This window comes from Gorilla gorilla, chromosome 4 (genome assembly GCF_029281585.2).
Source record: "Gorilla gorilla gorilla isolate KB3781 chromosome 4, NHGRI_mGorGor1-v2.1_pri, whole genome shotgun sequence".
NCBI classification, from domain to species: Eukaryota; Metazoa; Chordata; class Mammalia; order Primates; family Hominidae; genus Gorilla; species Gorilla gorilla.
Genome location: NC_073228.2, coordinates 41870749 through 41890183, shown reverse-complemented (window position 1 = coordinate 41890183; position 19435 = coordinate 41870749). Strand labels below are relative to the sequence as shown.

General features: G+C 58.1%; 1 protein-coding gene across 1 annotated transcript; it reads right to left on the bottom strand.

Annotated features, from left to right (window-relative positions):
• Positions 1-2734: 2734 nt before the first annotated feature.
• Positions 2735-19194, bottom strand: COL1A1 (collagen type I alpha 1 chain). Its single transcript, XM_004041325.5, has 51 exons — positions 18871-19194; positions 17218-17412; positions 17042-17076; positions 16904-16939; positions 16712-16813; positions 15919-15990; positions 15652-15696; positions 15441-15494; positions 15224-15277; positions 14672-14725; positions 14502-14555; positions 14109-14162; positions 13976-14020; positions 13806-13859; positions 13647-13691; positions 13415-13468; positions 13059-13157; positions 12926-12970; positions 12724-12822; positions 12539-12592; positions 12213-12320; positions 12065-12118; positions 11841-11939; positions 11622-11675; positions 11435-11533; positions 10482-10535; positions 10285-10338; positions 10128-10181; positions 9963-10016; positions 9468-9512; positions 9276-9374; positions 8871-8978; positions 8305-8412; positions 8031-8084; positions 7815-7868; positions 7489-7596; positions 7348-7401; positions 7168-7221; positions 6881-7042; positions 6672-6779; positions 6407-6514; positions 6246-6299; positions 6034-6141; positions 5600-5653; positions 5380-5487; positions 4989-5042; positions 4519-4626; positions 4144-4426; positions 3821-4011; positions 3282-3524; positions 2735-3152 (listed from the first exon to the last, which is right to left on the bottom strand). The coding sequence occupies exons 1-51, from the start codon at positions 18971-18973 to the stop codon at positions 3006-3008; spliced, it is 4395 nt and encodes a 1464-aa protein (XP_004041373.2). The 5' UTR covers positions 18974-19194; the 3' UTR covers positions 2735-3005.
• Positions 19195-19435: the final 241 nt, after the last annotated feature.

Here is a 19435-nt window from a genome sequence, read left to right as displayed (position 1 = left end):
CAGGAGTTCGAGACCAGCCTGGCTAACATGGTAAAACCCTGACTCTACTAAAAATATAAAAATTAGCTGGGCGTGGTAGTGCATGGCTGTCATCCCAGTTACTTGGGAGGCTGAGGCACGAGAATCGCTTGAACCCGGGAGGTGGAGGTTCAGTGAGCTGAGACTGTGCCACCGCACTCCAGCCTGGGTGACAGAGTGAGACTCTGTCTCAAAAAAAAGAGAGAAAGAGAGATGGATAGGCATCACACAACTTTGGGTAATTTGCATATGAATAAGCCTTCATTTATATGCCATCATTCTTATCCTCTCTACACTGATTCCCTTTCTACACTGTCCTAAGTGTGGTAGAAGTGCTAATGATGAATTATTGAAGGCCATAATGAACGGCCATGAATACTTAATGACACCACGATATTAGTATTGCTGATGGATGGTATCTACAGACTTGTCCATCTCTCTGGAGACCTTAGGGAGGAGTGCGGGCTTTTTGTTCTTTTTGGGTTTAGACCTGAGACGAGGTGAGAGAGGTGACCAGCTGTCGTCTCGCTGTCTCCCTGGCTCCGGGTGCCTGGTTCTCTCTGGACTTCTGACGCCCTGGATTCTCTGTCCCCCGCTGACCACACTCGCTGTCCCTCTTACCTGAGATGGGGGAGCCAAACAGTCACCTTCCCTCTGGGCCTCACCTTCTCAGGGCCTCTGGGAAGGAGCAGGCAGAAGGTGAAGGGAAAGAGAAGGGACGGAGAAGAGGGGGGAAGAGGAAGCAAGAATTTAAGGAAAAAAAGAAAGAAAGAAAGAAAAAACTTAAAAAGGAGTAGGCGGGAGGCGGGGGCACAATGGCTCCCCAGACCACCCCAGCCCGGGGGGGTTGTGTTCTGAGGATTCAGGAGGTCGAGGCACCCAGTCCGTGGTGAGCAGGGCCAGGTCTCCTTCCTTCCCAAGAGCACGGTGCGAGTGCCTTCCCCACAGCTCTCCCAGGTGTCTGTCTCCTTCACTCCCCCAGGGCCAGGACAGCGAGCAGGGAGCACGCCTTCCTCCTGGTCCCTCCCAGACCCTCGCCAGGCTCAGCAGACCCCTCTCCTGTTGCGTTGCTCCTTCAGCAGGAGGTCAGCGTGGGTGAGAAGGGAGCAGAGGCCAGATGACCCTTCATGTCAGTTCAAGGAGAGGCCCCCAGGTCCTCCTCACGGGTTCCACTCCCCTCACCCTCCCAGTATCCATGAGCATCCCACCGCCACCAACGGCAGGGCATCCAGGGGGTGGAGAGTGGATGGGCTTGAAGGGGAGTGGGTATGAGGTTTGGACAACCCCAGATGTGAAGAGTGTGTGTGTGTGTTGTGCACGTGGATTGCCTGTATGGTATTGCAGGGGAGAAGAGGATTTGGAAAAGGTGCAAGGAAATTGCAAGAATAGAAAATAAAAGAGGAAGTAGAAAGGTTTGAGGTATAAGAAGGGTGAGAGAAAGGGGAGTGGGGTTATGGAGGGATCTAGAAGAGAATAGTGGGGAGGGAAAGGGCAGGAATGGAAGGCAAGCCCACCACCCCAAAGCCCCTTCCCCATGTCTCCCCCTCCCCCAACTCCAAAGAAGGAAATTAGGAGGCCACTGCGGATTATGTTTGGGTCATTTCCACATGCTTTATTCCAGCAATCAAAATAATTAAAAACATCTCAAATTATTATACACATACAAAATAGGTACAGAGTCTTTTGCTTCCTCCCACCCCTAGGGGGAAAAACTGCTTTGTGCTTTGGGAAGTTGTCTCTGAAACCCGGGGACAGAGGACGCAGGACAGACTAGGAGAGAGCCGGGAGGATGGGCTGCAGCTGTGGAGGAGGGTTTCAGAGGAGAGAGGTCGGAGAGCAGAGGCCTGAGAAGCCAGAGGCAGGTGGAGAGAGGGTGGAAAGTGAGCAGCGGGCTGGGCTGGAGCCGCACACGCTCTCCTCCCATGTTAAATAGCACCTTTAGAAAAATTCACAAGTCCCCATCCACAAAAAAAAAAAAAAAAAGAAAAATATCAAGGAATAAAAATAGACTTTGAACAAAAAGGAACATTTGCTGGCCTGGGGGGGCATCTCAATTTCTATAGCACCAGTGATTCCCTCCCCACCCCACCCATCACATAGATGTAGCACCTTTGGTATAAAATGGGGAGCCGCTTCCACCCTGCCCCCATCCCCGCCCCCAGGCAGTTGCCCCGGTGACACATCAAGACAAGAACGAGGTAGTCTTTCAGCAACACAGTTACACAAGGAACAGAACAGTCTCTCCCGCCCAGCCCTGCGGCACAAGGGATTGACACGCGTTCCCCAAATCCGATGTTTCTGCTTTGTCGTGGCCCTTCCTGACTCTCCTCCGAACCCAGTGAGGGGCTGGTGGCTCCCCCGGCATGACCCCCTCAAAAACGAAGGGGAGATGTTGCAAGAGCCATGGGAGCGCCAGATGGCAAGGCTTCTTTGGCAGTCTGAGAACCCCAGGTCCCCCAGGGCCTGGGGGTGCTGGGCGGGCAGGAGCGGGCTGAGGGTGGGGGCCACTTGGGTGTTTGAGCATTGCCTTTGATTGCTGGGCAGACAATACATTGTTTCCTGTGTCTTCTGGGGAGACAGATTTGGGCAGGAGTGGAGGGGAGGCCCCAAGGGGGGTGTGGAGAAAGGAGCAGAAAGGGCAGCATTGGGGTTTCATAAGCCCAACGGGCAGAAAGGGACTTACCCCCGCATGGGTCTTCAAGCAAGTGGACCAAGCTTCCTTTTTTAAAAAGTTATTTATTTATTCTTTTTTTTTTTTTTTTGGTAAGGTTGAATGCACTTTTGGTTTTTGGTCATGTTCGGTTGGTCAAAGATAAAAACTAAGTTTGAGAGATGAATGCAAAGGAAAAAAATATTTTCCAAAGTCCATGTGAAATTGTCTCCCATTTTTTGGCTTTTGGGGGGGTTCAGTTTGGGTTGCTTGTCTGTTTCCGGGTTGGGGGGAAAGTTGGTTGGGTGGGAGGGAGCCAGGTTGGGATGGAGGGAGTTTACAGGAAGCAGACAGGGCCAACGTCGAAGCCGAATTCCTGGTCTGGGGCACCAACGTCCAAGGGGGCCACATCGATGATGGGCAGGCGGGAGGTCTTGGTGGTTTTGTATTCAATCACTGTCTTGCCCCAGGCTCCGGTGTGACTCTGGGGTGGGGCGGAGACAACGGGAGGGGGCATTACCACGTGGGAGTGATGGAGAGAGGGCACTATGGCCTGGCCAAAAAGCCCAAGGCCGGAGAGGTGGGGCCCTGCCTGGGGATTCTGGGCACTCACCGTGCAGCCATCGACAGTGACGCTGTAGGTGAAGCGGCTGTTGCCCTCGGCGCGGATCTCGATCTCGTTGGAGCCCTGGAGGAGCAGGGCCTTCTTGAGGTTGCCAGTCTGCTGGTCCATGTAGGCCACGCTGTTCTTGCAGTGGTAGGTGATGTTCTGGGAGGCCTCGGTGGACATCAGGCGCAGGAAGGTCAGCTGGATGGCCACATCGGCAGGGTCGGAGCCCTGGCCTCCATACTCGAACTGCAGGGGAGGGGAGAGAGGGAAGAGTGAGCCGCTATGCAGGAACCTCTAGTCCTGCCTGGCCTCCCTGTCCAGGGTCCTCAGAGAGCTGCCCAATGCACCGTTATATCGAGAGGAGGCACCACCTGCCCATCGGCAGCCTGTGTCTGAACCACTGTCAGGGACCTGAGACCCCTGCCTTCCAGCCCAGCTCTGTCCATCACCCTTAGCAGAGACCTACTCCAGGACTTCATGTCCCTTCTGAGCACTGGGCTAGCCCATCTCCTAACACTGGCTCTGAGGTCCAGCTCACGCACCTGGAATCCATCGGTCATGCTCTCGCCGAACCAGACATGCCTCTTGTCCTTGGGGTTCTTGCTGATGTACCAGTTCTTCTGGGCCACACTGGGCTGAGTGGGGTACACGCAGGTCTCACCAGTCTCCATGTTGCAGAAGACTTTGATGGCATCCAGGTTGCAGCCTTGGTTGGGGTCAATCCAGTACTCTCCTGTGGTAGGGCAGGGCAAGATGGAGTCAGGGAAGGGGAGCAGCCAGCACCATACGGTAGGGGCACATATGGGCATGGGGACCCTGGCATGGCAGGAGTAGGAGGGAGGGAGAGGCTAGGGCAGGCCCTCACCGCTCTTCCAGTCAGAGTGGCACATCTTGAGGTCGCGGCAGGTGCGGGCGGGGTTCTTGCGGCTGCCCTCGGGGCTCCGGATGTTCTCGATCTGCTGGCTCAGGCTCTTGAGGGTGGTGTCCACCTCGAGGTCACGGTCACGAACCACATTGGCATCATCAGCCCGGTAGTAGCGGCCACCATCGTGAGCCTTCTCTTGAGGTGGCTGGGGCAGGAAGCTGAAGTCGAAACCACCGCTGGGAGGACCAGGGGGACCAGGAGGTCCAGGAGGGCCGGGGGGACCCTGCACAGAGAGGGAGGAGAGTGGGGATTACCGGCATCCAAGTGCTTTGGGGGCTGGAGGGCCATGAGCAGAGGGGATGAGGGGCTACATACAACAGGACCAGCATCACCAGTGCGACCGCGAGGACCAGGGGGCCCAATGGGGCCAGGGAGACCGTTGAGTCCATCTTTGCCAGGAGCACCAGCAGAGCCAGGGGGACCCTGGAGTGGGGGAAATGGTTTGAGAAAGGCTGCCAGAAGCCTGAACAACCCCAGCTCTGGAGGAGAGGCCCACCACCCTCCCTGCTGGCTCTGGCCCCACGGCCTCATAGAGCCAGCCTCAGCCTCTTTCCATAGGACATGCCATAGCTCCTCCCAGCCGCTGAGCCAGGGGAGGACGGATTGGGGAGCAGAGAGGCCAAAGCTAGATCAGATTGTTTGTTCAGGATTCTTCCTTTCTTTGCCCACTCCCTGTCCCTGAACCCTTCTCCAGAGAGGCAAAGGGTGCCTGGGTCCCTGGCAAGGGTCCCCGAGGTGAGCCTGGGCTTGGGGCTCAGGAAGAGGAGAGAGAAGGCATGACTTACTCGGGGACCAGCAGGACCAGAGGCTCCAGAGGGACCTTGTTCACCAGGAGAGCCCTGAAGGACAGATAAAAAGGCAATTCAGGCCCAGTGAGGGTCAAATGTAGCCTGAGGGCCTGGCTGGAGAGACAAGGGCAGTGTGGGCAACCCATGCCCCTTCATTATTCTGGAAATCTAGCCCGAGGGTGTCCATAGGCAGAGACCTCTCCCATAATCCCTCTCTGTGTACCCCTCACCCTCTCAGAAGCTACTTGGACATGCCCACAAATCTTCAGACCCCAGTCCCCACTAGGGAGGGGGAAGAATGACTATCCAGAGGGGGAAACTGAGGCAAAGCTCCCCCTCCTATCACACAGCACAGCATGGGGACTGGGGAGGGGCTGAGCATACTCACAGGAGGGCCAGGGGGACCCTGGAGGCCAGAGAAGCCACGGTGACCCTTTATGCCTCTGTCGCCCTGTTCGCCTGTCTCACCCTTGTCACCACGGGGGCCTTGGGGTCCCTAGAAGAGAGAAAGGGACAAACTGTCAGGCGGAAGTTCCATTGGCATCGAGTGGGGCACTGTCTGCATCTGTAGAGTTCTGAAGGCATGGGGGACACAGCAGGGTACTTACAGCGGGGCCACGGGCGCCAACAGGGCCGACAGGACCGGCGGGACCAGCAGGACCCTGGGGAGAGCAAGGAAAGCATGAGCTCTTGGCCAGGGAAGGCTGAGGCTGGGGCTGCAGGATGAGGCCTCCCCTCTGCTGGATCTCTCTCTCCTCAGCTGCTTCCCACTGTGGCCATCTCTCCCAACTCCCAGGGAAACCTCCCCACTGCAATCTTCACGGGAGCTGGGGCCAACTCATGGGGGAGGCGGTCCTGTCTGGGAGAGGGGACTTGGGGCTGAGCTTTAACTCAGTTTTTTGGATTAAGGCCCTGACATCTTGCAGGATCTCCTTTCCTCCCCCTGCCTGGGTGAAGTCCGACACCCATCCCCAGGCCTCTAAGGAGGCCTGGAGAGTCCCTGGCCTGACCAGGTACAGGGAACTGGAGCCCAGCTACTTACAGTCTCGCCACGATCACCACTCTTGCCAGCAGGGCCAACGGGGCCAGGGGCACCAGGAGCACCAGGAGCACCAGGGGGTCCAGCGGGGCCCGTCTCACCACGGTCACCCTGGCGGGGAGAGCAGGGGAATATGGGTCAGCCCCGGGTGAAGGGCCAGGATGGGGCAGGGAAGCAGCAGACAAGGCTGTGGTCATGGAGTGTTGCCATCTTACCTTGGCGCCAGGAGAACCGTCTCGTCCAGGGGAACCTTCGGCACCAGGAGCTCCCTGCAGAGAGAGAGAGAGAGAAGTGAGAGTCAGCCGGGGAAGAGGGCTTAGGCAAGGCCACAATGGCCATGCTGAGGGTACTGGCATGGGGGCTGGGGACTGCTCACCTCACGTCCAGATTCACCAGGGGGTCCAGCCAATCCAGGGGGGCCCATGGGACCAGGGGGACCACGTTCACCACTTGCTCCAGAGGGACCTTGTTTGCCAGGTTCACCCTAAGGGAGAAGAAAGAGTCAGGCCAGAGATAGGGTCTGGGAGGACCCTTGAGTCCGCTGGGGTCATCTCTACCAAATCTGTTCTCCTTGGCTCCGCCCCACTCCAAGTCCTGTGATGGTTTTTCTCAGGGCCCCCCAAGGTGAGGGGGGCACTTACAGAGGGGCCAGGAAGACCAGGGAAGCCTCTTTCTCCTCTCTGACCAGGCAGGCCGACCACACCACGCTGTCCAGCAATACCTTGAGGCCCGGGAGTACCAGGAGCACCCTTTGGGAGGCAAACAGGGGTGAGGTGCCAGACAGCAGCACAGGGACCCCTCCCCAGCTCTGGACACCTCCGGAGCTGCAGAGATCTGAGCTGGCACTTACAGCAGGACCATCAGCACCAGGGGATCCTTTCTCGCCAGCAGGGCCAGGGGGACCAGGGGGACCAACTTCACCAGGACGTCCAGCAGGGCCAGTCTCACCACGGGGACCTTTGCCGCCTTCTTTGCCAGCAGGACCAGGAGGGCCAGGGGGTCCAGCATTTCCCTGGATGGGGATAGGAGGGGCTGTCAGACTCCAGGGGGCTCTAGTGCATCATTGGGTCCTCAGTCAGCCCCACCATCCCTCTGCACCCCCAACCTAGAGCAGTGGACTCTGCTGCAGAGACTTACAGAGGGGCCAGGAGGACCGACTCGGCCAGCAGCACCAGGGAAACCAGTAGCACCCTGGAAGGAGAGAACATAGGAACAGTCAGAGGGAGAACAGCCAACTCATCCGACCCAGCTGCCCTCACCTGCCACCGCTGCCTGGGGAGAGGGGAGAGGCTCAGCAGAGAGGCGGGTGATACTCACAGGGGGACCAGCGCTGCCGCGAGCACCTTTGGCTCCAGGAGCACCAACATTACCCTGTAGGAGAGCACAGAGGCATCAAGCCTGGACCCGTCCTGGGTCCCAGCCCACCAGCCTCGTGGGCACAGAGGGCAAGCCACTCACAATGGGGCCAGGGGGTCCAGCGGGTCCGGCAGGGCCAGGGGGACCAGCATCGCCTTTAGCACCAGCATCACCAGGTTCGCCTTTAGCACCAGGTTGGCCGTCAGCACCCTGGGGGAGGAAGCAGGGCGGTGAATGGAGGGAAGGAGGCAGGAGTTTCCACTGGCTGGGGGAGGAGCAGTAATGGAGGCAGGAAGATGCTTGGGTGGGAAACAATCCCGTCTCCACCCTTCTCCCCTGAGGATGGCTGACGCCTTTGTCCTCATTCCGTCCCTCGAGGTCCCAGGTCCCAGTCGGTGATGAAAAATGATGGGGGTCTTGGTACTCACAGGGGGGCCAGCGAAGCCAGCAGGGCCGGGGGGACCAGGCTCACCACGGTCTCCCTAGAAGAAAAGGAGTCAGATTGGAGAGATGCACTGACAGGAGGGAAGGCGGGGATGCGGTGAGGGGAGAGGCAAGGGGTGAAGGCACTGACAGGGCCAGGGGTGCTGTGTGAAGGGAGGGAAGGGCCAAGTATGGGGTCTTAACAGGTCTTCTGTACTTACGGGGGCACCACGAGCTCCAGTGGGACCAGCAGGGCCACTGGGACCACTTTCACCCTGAGAGCAAGGGACAAGAGGCTCAGGGTCAGGGCCTCCCCTGAATACTCCTAGTAGATGACCCCAGGAGAGCCTCCCCTCCTTCTGGTCCTTCCAGGTTCCCAGGTTGACAGCTCAGTTTGGCAGGACCTGCTCTCCCAACGCAACCCCACGGAACCGTGCCCAGGCCTGCTGAGGAGGCTATGTGTTAGGGCAGAAGGTGGGGAGGCGGCCACCTCACCTTGTCACCAGGGGCACCAGCAGGGCCAGGAGGACCAATGGGGCCGGTCAGACCACGGACGCCATCTTTGCCAGGAGAGCCATCAGCACCTTTGGGACCAGCATCACCCTAAAGACATGGATAAGCTTGAGATTTCCAGTGTGGGGCAAGGAGGTGACCTATAGTGTTCTGCTTGTGTCTGGGTTTCCTGAGAGGCCCTCTGCAGCTCTGCCCTGCCTCCATCTGGGCCAAGGACTCAAAGATTCTTTCAGGAAAAAGGGTGCCTGCCTGGAGACTCAGGTGGAACTGAGGTTAAGAGGCCCCTGACTTGTGTAGCGGGATGAATAAGGGAGCCTCCACCAAGGAGATGCCCCCACCTCTCATCACCATGGTAACTCATGGGGAGAGATGGGCCTGGACCACAAAGAGAGGATTCATCAGCAAAAAGGCCAGAGGGGAAAGGGGAAGAGGGGAGGATTAGTGAGAAGAGGGACAGATCCCAGAGAGAAGGAGAGATGCTGAGAGATTCAAAGCAGGCAGAGATGGGAGCCATGTAGGGCTCAGGGGAGGGGGAAGGTTGAACTTACTCTGTCACCCTTAGGCCCTGGAAGACCAGCTGCACCACGTTCACCAGGCATTCCCTGAAGGCCAGGGGCGCCCTGGCTACCGGGAGCTCCAGGGGCACCAGCATCACCCTATGTGACAACCAAGAAGACTGGAGTAAGGCCTGGGGCCCCAAGAGTGGGTCACAGCCCTAAGCCCCGCTTGGTATCTCCCAGGCTTGTTTCCAAGGCCAACGACAAGCCTTGAGAAAAGATGAAAAGACTCACAGCCCAGACTCCAGGCTGTGTGTGGGCCCCTACCCTGGTCTTTTCCCCCCACCCCACACCCTATCTCCATGGCTTTGGTCATGGCCCGCCATCCCCTGCTGCAGGAGGGGTGAGACCTGGTCCCTGGGCTACTTGCCAGAGCCCCTTCCACGCTGCCCTCACCTTAGCACCATCATTGCCAGGAGCACCGTTGGCCCCTCGGGGACCAGCAGGACCAGGGGGACCTTGCACACCACGCTCGCCAGGGAAACCTCTCTCGCCCTAGAAGGGAAGGACAGGGCATGTGAAGGCTGCTCTGGAGACAGGGCCAAGTACAACGCACCTTGATGGATGCAGCGAGAGAGGCCTACTTACTCTTGCTCCAGAGGGGCCAGGGGCACCAAGGTCTCCAGGAACACCCTGAGGGGGAGGGAGGGAGGAACAGACAGTGAGCAAAACCTACCTGGGGCCACTCTGCTGGAAAGCACGGTCCTTCCTCCTGGGGTCTGGCCGTGATTAGAGAGGAACCCCTTCTCAGCACTGAATTGAGATTATCCCAAACAGCCCCTCTCTTCCTCCTAGGGATGTGTCAAAGGCTTCCCCCCTCCCCAAACTATGGACCAAGATTTATCAATAGAAGGGTTGAGGGAAAGTCACAGCATATTCCAGCAGCTCTTAAAAGAAGTCACCCAGACTAGCAATCATGCAGCCCCCACTTCCCTCTGTGCTGCTCCCTTCATGGTAGGAAGTTCTTTCTGGTGTCTAACCTCAATCCCTCTGGTTGATGGCTGTCTGATTAGCTAGGAGCAGGGGCCTGTCCCTCTGGATTCCCTGCATCTCCCACCCCTCTGGCCGGCTGCTCCCTCTTACCTGTTCACCAGGTTTGCCTGCTTCACCGGGAGGACCAGCAGGACCAGGGAGACCCTGTAGGTGGGAAATGGGGGAAGAAGGGAGGGAAGGTTTAGAATCTGGAAGAGACCAAAGAGGTGTTTCCTACCCCTACCTCCCAGCATCCTGACAGCCATGAGGCCTCACCTGGAATCCTGGGGAGCCAGCAGGGCCTTGTTCACCTCTCTCGCCAGCGGGACCCTGCACAGAGAGAACATTACAGTCACGGGGAGGCCGAGGAGACGAGGGGCTGAGGGTGTCTCCCCTTTTCTGCTCCCCAGATCTCCCCATCAGGGACACTCACAGCAGGGCCAGGGGGTCCCTGAGCTCCAGCCTCTCCATCTTTGCCAGCAGGACCCTGCAGGGAGAGAGCAAAGGGGAACTCAGGGTTAGGAGGCCCCGAGCAGCTGAGGACTGTGGTCTCTAGCACCCCTCCTGCAGGGAGGAGAAAGTGCCGGGGCAGCAATGGGAAGGAGGTAGGGATGGAAAGGAGATACTTACGACAGCGCCAGGGGGTCCGGGAACACCTCGCTCTCCAGCCTTGCCAGGCTCTCCCTGTGGAGAAAGGGAGTTAGGGTTGAGGGGGCTGAGGTGAGAAGCCAGGGCCTCCTGGGGCCTCTCATTTACTCTGAGTGGGACTTTTTAAGGGACTTTCTTTTCAAAAGACTGTTTGGCCCCCGGGGAATGCCCCTGCAGGTGCTTCTTGCTGGGCCCTTTCTGAGCCCACTCCTCCCAAGATGCCCTTCCAGCCTCCTCCTCCTGCATCCTCTCCCCTGCCTTTTCCCTGTTAGATGCCCGCTGTGGCCTGCACTGCAAAGGGCTTTCATCTTCTCTGCTATCTCCTTTTGGACCTCAAAGAATCCACCAAGACTGGGGGTGCCTATCATATCAAAGGCCTGTCCTATCCCCATGTGTCAGGGTGGAGGGCCACCAACAACACTTATTTCCAGGACAGAGCAGTGGTCATGGAGCCTGGAGAAGTGTTTCATTTTTTCTTTCTTTTTTTTTTTTGAGACGGAATCTCGCACTGTTGCCCAGGCTGGAGTGCAATGGCGTGATCTCAGCTCACTGCAACCTCCACCTCCCGGGTTCATGCAATTCTCCTGCCTCAGCCTCCTGACTAGCTGGGATTACAGGTGCACACCACCACACCCAGCTAATCTTTTGTATTTTTAGTAGAGACGTGGTTTCACTATGTTGGCCCGACTGGTCTCAAACTCCCGACCTCATGGTCTGCCCGCCTTGGCCTCCCAAAGTGCTGGGATTACAGGCATGAGCCACCGTGCCCCGCCGAGAAGTCTTTCATTTTACAGATAGGGAGGCTGAGGTCCAGAAAGTGAGAGTCAGTGGCCACACGGCAGGTCAGCGGCACAGCTGAGCCCAGAGCCCAGGACTCCTTCAAGTCTCAGGTGTGTTTGTCCCTGGCTCTTCATGGATCCTCACTGAATACTCACAGCAGCACCTTTAGGTCCAGGGAATCCCATCACACCAGCCTGACCACGGGCACCAGGTGGGCCTGGGGGTCCGGGGCGACCATCTTGACCGGCGGGACCCTAAGGATGGGAGGCACGAAAGCAGCAGTGAGGACAGCAGGGAGGCAGACAGGACAATGGCAGGGGGTTCAGGGGGAGTGATACTTACAGGGGGGCCAGTTTTGCCATCAGGACCAGGGCTGCCAGGGCTTCCAGTCAGACCCTAGGGAGGCAGAGAGGTATGAGTGGGATTTGGGGAGAAGCATGATGGAGGTGGGGGAGGACTCCGGAGGGCAGACCCTTGGGCCTGATCCAGAACGCCTCATCCCAGATCCTACACGGGATGGTCAGGGCCTGGCCAAGCCAGGCTGAAAGCCTGGGGCCTCACCTTGGCACCAGGCAGACCAGCTTCACCGGGACGACCGGCTTCACCAGGAGATCCTTTGGGGCCAGCAGGGCCAGGAGAACCACGTTCACCAGTGGGACCCTGGTTGGGGGAAGTCACAGGAACAGTTAGGGTCTCAAGTTTGTGGCTCTTTGCCACGGGCCAAAAGAGGAAGAAGATGCCCAGGGAGCGGCAGGGTCAGCCCCCCGGACTCAAGGAGAGGTTACCTTGGGACCAGCAACACCATCTGCGCCAGGGAAACCACGGCTACCAGGTCCACCCTGCAAGAGGAGAGGAGGCCAGTGAACTCTGAGACACACGGGCACCAGCCAGGCAATGAGGGTGGAGCGGGAGGGGGCGGGCAGGGACACTTACACGCTCGCCAGGGGGTCCGGGCAGGCCAGTGGGTCCGGGTTCACCTCGAGCTCCTCGCTTTCCTTCCTCTCCAGCAGGGCCAGGGGGTCCTTGAACACCAACAGGGCCCTGGAGAGGGCCGAGAGGAGGAGGCGGCCTGTGGTGAGGGGCCATCCTGTGCCAGCCTCAGAGCCGGCTGAGGCTGGGCCTCCAGTGTCAGGGGTTCCTGGGGGTGGGGCAGGGACTCCCCCAGAAGACTAGGGGCTCCTCTTCCTTTCTGGATTTCCCTCAGGGGGCTCCTAGGGCAGGGTGGGCTGGGCTGCAAGAAGGATGGCAGGGAGACTTACAGGCTCTCCCTTAGCACCAGTGTCTCCTTTGCTGCCAGGAGCACCAGGTTCACCCTGCAAGGGGGGAGAAGAGGATGAGCTGAGAGTTGGGGGCGCTCAGTTGGCCTAAGTCTTCCTGCTCCCCAGATGAGAGCCGCACTGGAGCCAGTGCATGGGGTGGGCAGAAGGGAGAGTTTGGTACTCACGCTGTTACCCTTGGGACCAGGAGGGCCGCCGGGGCCCTGGGGTCCAGAGGGGCCTCGGGCACCAGGGAAGCCAGGAGCACCAGCAATACCAGGAGCACCCTGTGGGAGGCAGACAGCCAGGGCGTGAGCCTAGGAGCAGAGGGAAAGGGGCAGGCAGGCTGCAGGCAGCAGGAGTGGGACTGAAGCCTGGCAGGATACTTACATTGGCACCTTTAGCACCAGGCTGTCCATCAGCACCAGGGTTTCCCTGTGGCACAGAGAAAGGAGTGTCAGCAACAGGCAAGGACTCTGAGGTTAGAAAGTGGTAAAGGGGACACTGAGTCGGGGACACTTACAGCAGGGCCAGCAGCACCAGCAGGACCAGGGGGGCCAGGCTCACCACGCACACCCTGGGGACCTTCAGAGCCTCGGGGCCCTTGGGGACCAGCTTCACCCTGAATCAGAAGAAAGGACATATCAGAAGCCACCCTGGGAAACCCAACCTTGCCTCTCGGGATGGCAGGAGGAAGGGGAGACAGGGACAGGAGAGCAATGATCAGGACTCTAAGATCAGAGACGGAGACCCCAGGACAAAGGTGTTAGTGAACGGGCTGCTCTCTTGCCACTCTGGGTCCCTTTGGTTTGGGGAACAGGGAGACATGAACCCCTTGGCCCATGAGGGTCATGCTTAGAGGAGAGTGGGGAGTCTCACCTTAGCACCAACAGCACCAGGGAAGCCAGGAGGACCAGCGGGGCCGGTGGGACCCTGTGAATGAAACGGAGATGTTAGCGAGAAGGAAGAGATGGCAGCTGCAAGTCACACCCGGGGACAGAGGAAGTCCTGGGGTTCAGACCAACATAACCTGCCCCCATTGTCAGCCCCAAGAGCAGACACTGAGACCCCTCCCCACTCCCAGGCCCTGAGGCCTACAGGCCACACTCACAGGGGGCCCGGCAGCACCAGTAGCACCATCATTTCCACGAGCACCCTGCAGGAGAGAGGGGAAGCCCCGTTAAGTCCACTGAGCACTGGCCAGTCCCTAGAGTTCCTGGGGAGCCCCTTCCAGAGCTCAGGGATCCCCCAAGGGGCCAGGAGTACTTACAGCAGGGCCAGGGGCTCCAGGGCGACCTCTCTCACCAGGCAGACCACGGGGGCCCTGACAACCAAACCAAGAGAAGTCAGATGAGATGGGAGACAGCCTTGTTCCCCCAGGCCTCCATCTTGCCCCTGCCTCCTGCCCCATCCCTGCCCTCTGGAACTGGGCACACTCACCATCTGACCAGGAGCTCCATTTTCACCAGGGCTGCCAGGCTCACCCTGTAGATCAGAGAATAATGAGTGAGAAATTCGTTCATGGTGGGACTCTGGGGATGTGGAGGACCATGATGTTCAGACAGCCTCTCACCTTAGGACCAGCAGGACCAGCATCTCCCTTGGCACCATCCAAACCACTGAAACCCTAAAGCAGGAAAGAGGTAGAAGGTAAGAACCTGTGGAGGGGGTGGAACAGCCTTGACATCCACCTAGATCTGAGAAAGAGCCTTGGGAGGTCATCACCGCCATCCCTTTGTTTCTGAGCTAGACTAAACCCCAACTGGCTCTAGATCTCACCTAATCATTTAATCGGGACTGCTTTCCCATGGAGGGAGGTACTTTTGGATGTCCATTCTCTGTCCCTTGGGACTTCTGTAGCTGCCACCCACCATGATGCAACTCAGGATCTTTTGGGCAAGAGGCTGGGACTGGATGGGGGTATGCTAGGGACTTGGGGAGCTTAAATGACTCAAAGGTGACTCACTCTGTGTCCCTTCATTCCAGGGAGGCCAGCTGTTCCGGGCAATCCTCGAGCACCCTGGAGAGAGATGAAGAAGACAAAGAAGGGCCATTAGAACACATCACTGTGGACCCAGCTCCTAAATGAAGCCCAAGTGCAGTGAAGCCCAGGTTCAGCCACAGCCCCCTGCTCACCTGAGGCCCAGGAGGCCCACGCTCACCAGGACGACCAGGTTTTCCAGCTTCCCCCTGAGAGGGAGAGAAAAGACCATCATGCCCCTGCCTCCCCACCACCGCCTAGGGGCTGGAAAAGTGGAGAAGGTCTCAGTCTTCTTTGGATTGTTGCAGGTCAGGTTTGGGGGCCCAGAATCTTATCTTTGAATCTAGAGCTCAGTTTAAATCTACAGTGAAACCTTCGTTTGGTGAAATCTGAGTGCCTCTAAAGGAATTTCTGTTTACTTCTGTCACCAGCATTTTAATTTCACCACCTGCGCATCAATTTCCCCAAAGGGATGGGGTTGGGGATTGCTCTAAGGTGGCTGGGGTGAGGAGAACAGTCACTTTGTTGGGGACATGGAATCATCTCACTAAGCGAAAAGATCATTGTTCCAGAGCAGTCCGTGCATCAGAGAGGACTTGCCCTCCTTCCTCTGAGTATCGTTCCCAAATGTGGTGGAGTGGAAATTGCAGGACCCAACCCATGGAGGCCATGGAGTCAGATGGTATCTTCTTGCTGGGGATACTTACATCATCTCCGTTCTTTCCAGGGGGGCCAGGGGGACCTCGGGGACCCATGGGACCCTAGAAAAGATAGAAGAGGTGGTTAGAATATGGATAAGAAAAAAAGAAGGGGAAGGCTGGGATTGAAGGGAAGAGGTAAGGAAGACCCCAGGCCTGGGAGTTCTTCTATAGGAGAGTCTGTGTGTTTGTAGAAGGAGTATGAATCTGTATAGAGAGTGCTTACTGAAGCTCCAGGCTCGCCAGGCTCACCAGGGGGACCTTGGAAGCCTTGGGGACCCTTGAGAAGAAGGAAAAAGATGGGTTAGAAGACAAGTCCCTGTCAACCTTCTCCAATCTTACCAAGAGATCTCTGATCATCTCTCCTGCCCTCATCCCAGTCTTCCCTCCAAAAGACCAAAGCCCAGGGAGGCATATGAAGACTCCTGGATACTCACAGGTGCACCAGGGGGGCCAGGGAGACCACGAGGACCAGAGGGACCCTATAGAAGGAGAAGGGGGGTCATGGTGATCCCTCTGTAGGAAAGCATGTGGATGTAGTCATTCATGCCTGTTGGGACCACCCAGTCATCCTGCATCCTTTCTGGACTCTGAGGTCCCAAAGGTGATCTTGACCTCCCAAGCTGTCTATACAGCCGCCTATGCCCACCTCCTCTGGATACCCATTCTCTCTTCTGTCATCCATGCTCTCCCTGCTGGCTCACCATGGGGCCAGGCACGGAAATTCCTCCGGCTGATTTCTCATCATAGCCGTAAGACAGCTGGGGAGCAAAGTTCTAGAACAAACAAGAGAAGTCAGGGTGAGGACAGTGAATTGAAAGGCAGAAGACGGCACTGAGGATGGAAGAAACTGACATCATGCACTTCCTGGTGTGATGTGCTGAGAAGAATAACATTGCTTTTAAGATATTCCTGCCAAAAATGCATCCCTGCACTAATCTAATCAGACAATCCCAAATTGAGGGACAGTCTGCAAAACAACTGGACTCATCAAAACTCCCAGTGCCACTAAAGACAAAGAAAGTCTGAGGAACGTTCTACATTTGTGGAAACTAGAGACATGATGATTAAACGCAATACATAATCCTGGACTGGATCCCAGATTGGGGTGGTGGGGGGTGGAATCTATAAAGGACATTATCGGGACATCGGTGAACTTTGAATACGGACTGCACATTAGAGAGTGAATTTAATCATTGTGTAGGTCAGTTAAGAGAATGCTCTTGTTTTTAGGAAAAACACACCTAAGTATTTAGGCGCAAAAGAGCCTGATGTTAGCAACTTGCTCAAACAGTTCAGAAAAAAAAAGATACATATACATAAACAGAGACTAATAAAGCACATGTCACAAACTGTGAAGGGTATGTAAGAGTTTCCTGTAGGATTCTTGCAACTTTTCTGTAAGTTTGAAATTATTTCAAAGTATAAAATTATGTCATCTGCCAAAAAACAAAAACAAAACAGGGGAGAGTGGACACACAAGGCCTCTCCACTTACTCCTCCGAGGCCAGGGGGTCCGGGAGGTCCGGGGGGTCCGGGGGGTCCGGGAAGTCCAGGCTGTCCAGGGATGCCATCTCGGCCAGGGGGGCCTGCGGGTCCCTGCAGGGGGAGAGGGCGGGGCCGGGGTGAGCGTGGGGCCGGGAGCCATGCCCACCTGCAGCCCCCCACTGCCCGGAGTGCAACGCTTACCCTTGGGCCTCGGGGGCCAGTGTCTCCCTTGGGTCCCTGTGGGATTGGGGGAGAAGAAACAAGAGGCCAGGTTAGAGAAGGGAGGACTGTGAGGAGTCACGGGCCGCGCAGGGGCAAAATTCGAGGGCAGGAGATTACCTCGACGCCGGTGGTTTCTTGGTCGGTGGGTGACTCTAGGGGACGAAGAGACGCGCGTTAGAGCCAAGGTTTGCTAATGCTGCTCCCGTCGGCAGAGGCCTCCAGCACGGATGGCCAGCGAGCGCCGACCACCCCCAGCCCCAGCCCCAGGCCCCAGGCCCCGAGCGCAGCCGCACCTGAGCCGTCGGGGCAGACGGGACAGCACTCGCCCTCGGGGACTTCGGCGCCGGGACAGTTCTTGGTCTCGTCACAGATCACGTCATCGCACAACACCTTGCCGTTGTCGCAGACGCAGATCCGGCAGGGCTCGGGTTTCCACACGTCTCGGTCATGGTACCTGAGGCCGTTCTGTACGCAGGTGATTGGTGGGACTGGGACAGGCGGAAGAGGGGCGTTGTCAGTAGTGACTGCAACCCCCAGCTTAACCACCTTTCCCCCGGGTCTAAGAGGCACACTCGGATTTTTCACTTCCCGCCCCTCCCCCCGTTCTTCTTTCCTCAAATCCTTAAAAGCTAGCCTGCTCCTCATCAGCGCGGGTGACAGCGCCGAGGCGCCTGGCCAGGGAGGCTGTAACTCTTTCCAGTTCTCAGGAATTTAAACAAAGCTTTAGTCCGCGGTGGCTTCCAACTCCAACCTCAGCCCATTGGCGCTGAAGCCAAGTGAAATAAAAACCACAGGGTGAGAGCGGGAGGGCGGAGGGAGAATAGGAGGGGCCCCATCGGGAGGGCAGGCTCGTGGGGAGTGGCTTGCGTGGTAGAGACAGGAGGAGGGCGAGGGAGGAGAGAAGGGAGGTCCAGCCCTCATCCCGCCCCCATTCCCTGGGCAGGTGGGGTGGCGGGGGCGGGGCTAGGAGAATGGGAGCGGCTGATTGGAAGGGAGGCCCCCCAAGACTTGAAATGTACCTCAAAATTAGGAGACACCCTAACCTCCAGCACCTAGACATCTTAAAAGCCCGCTCTCGGGGCCATCCCCAGTCCCCCAAAGCCAGCCAATGCCTCCAGGTCACTTTTAGCCAAAGAACCAAAAAGCCCGCAAATAGTCCAGAAGTTAGCTAACCACTCCCACCGCGCTAGCGGCTCCCCAGACGGCCACTAGGTGTCGGGCAATGCTAAGCAATGGGGCCGGGGCGGGGCCGACCTCACCGGCCCGACTACCTCTTTAAGAGGCTTGGGCTGCCCCATCCCCGGCTTTACTTTCCAGATCTAGAGGTGGGGGTCCGCACCCAGCAATAACCCGGGTCTTCCCGCTCCGGCTCCTGCCCCAGGAAGCGTTGGACCGGGAGACGCAGTGCTCAGCATCGGTCAGCAGGGGGCGCAAGGACCCCGCCCCGCCGAGTCCGCGCCAAAGTTTCTCATCCTCCACCCGCCCACGCTCCGCACCCCCTCCGCGGCGGCCCAGCACCCCCACGGCCCCAGCAACAGTCTAGCCCGCAGAGAGGGCAATCTTTCCTTATGAATCATCCCACGGCCTTCCTGATTGCTTCTACATCTTGGGCTTCAAATGCCCCGCTCGGCGCCCCCATCCCATCTTCGACGTGCTTTCCTCACTCTGCACCCAGATCCCCACTTTCCCGGTTGCGCGCTCGGGATTCTCTCTTGCACCAACTCACGCCGCGCTCCACCCTCACCTCCCGCTCCCGGGGCGCGTTCAACCCCAACCTCGCCCCAGGGTGAGCTCCCTCCTGTCTCAGGGCGCCGAGGAAGAGCCCTCATCATCTCCCTTCCATTCCCGAGTCTCCGGATCATCCACGTCTCGTGGCCGCAGCCCCCGGGACCAAGCGCAAGGCGCGATATAGAGTATCCTTGCACTCCCGAAAGTTTGGGACTTACTGTCTTCGTCTTGGCCCTCGACTTGGCCGTCCTCTTGGCCGTGCGTCAGGAGGGCGGTGGCCGCTAAGAGGAGCAGGAGCCGGAGGTCCACAAAGCTGAACATGTCTAGACCCTAGACATGTAGACTCTTTGCGGCTGGGGAGGGGGTTAGCGTCCGCTCATGCGTGGCCTCACACTCCGCGTGCCTCCTGCTCCGACCCCGAGGAGAAACTCCCGTCTGCTCCGACGACTGGCCCGGGCCCCTTTTATACTGTCCTGATGGAGAGCAGGGAGGAACCCTGCCCCTCGGAGAGGGGGAGCCGGCCGCCCGTGCCCCAGCCAATCAGAGCTGCCTGGCCCGGCCCCCAATTTGGGAGTTGGAATGGAGAGGGGGAGGAGGAGGGAAGGGAGTCCACCCCACATCTCCCCCCTTCGCAGCTCTGCCTCCCCAGCCCCCCAGCCCAGCCTGGGCCAGAGGTGCTGTGGTAGGGGTGCAGCTGGGTCCTCAGAATGGCGTGGGCTAACCAGTGGGTAGGGGTGCCCCTCTGCTCTCTTCCTGGGACCTCCAATCTAGAAGAAGTGGAAC

What these genes read in the sequence shown, in the direction of transcription:
- COL1A1 (XM_004041325.5), bottom strand. Translation starts at nt 18,973, where the DNA reads ATGTTCAGCTTTGTGGACCTCCGGCTCCTGCTCCTCTTAGCGGCCACC. An exon ending in CGTCTGCCCCGACGGCTCAG is followed by an intron (nt 17,077 to 17,217) that starts GTGCGGCTGCGC and finishes TTCGTCCCCTAG; the next exon opens with AGTCACCCACCGACCAAGAA. An exon ending in GTGGGCCTCCTGGGCCTCAG is followed by an intron (nt 14,556 to 14,671) that starts GTGAGCAGGGGG and finishes ATCTCTCTCCAG; the next exon opens with GGTGCTCGAGGATTGCCCGG.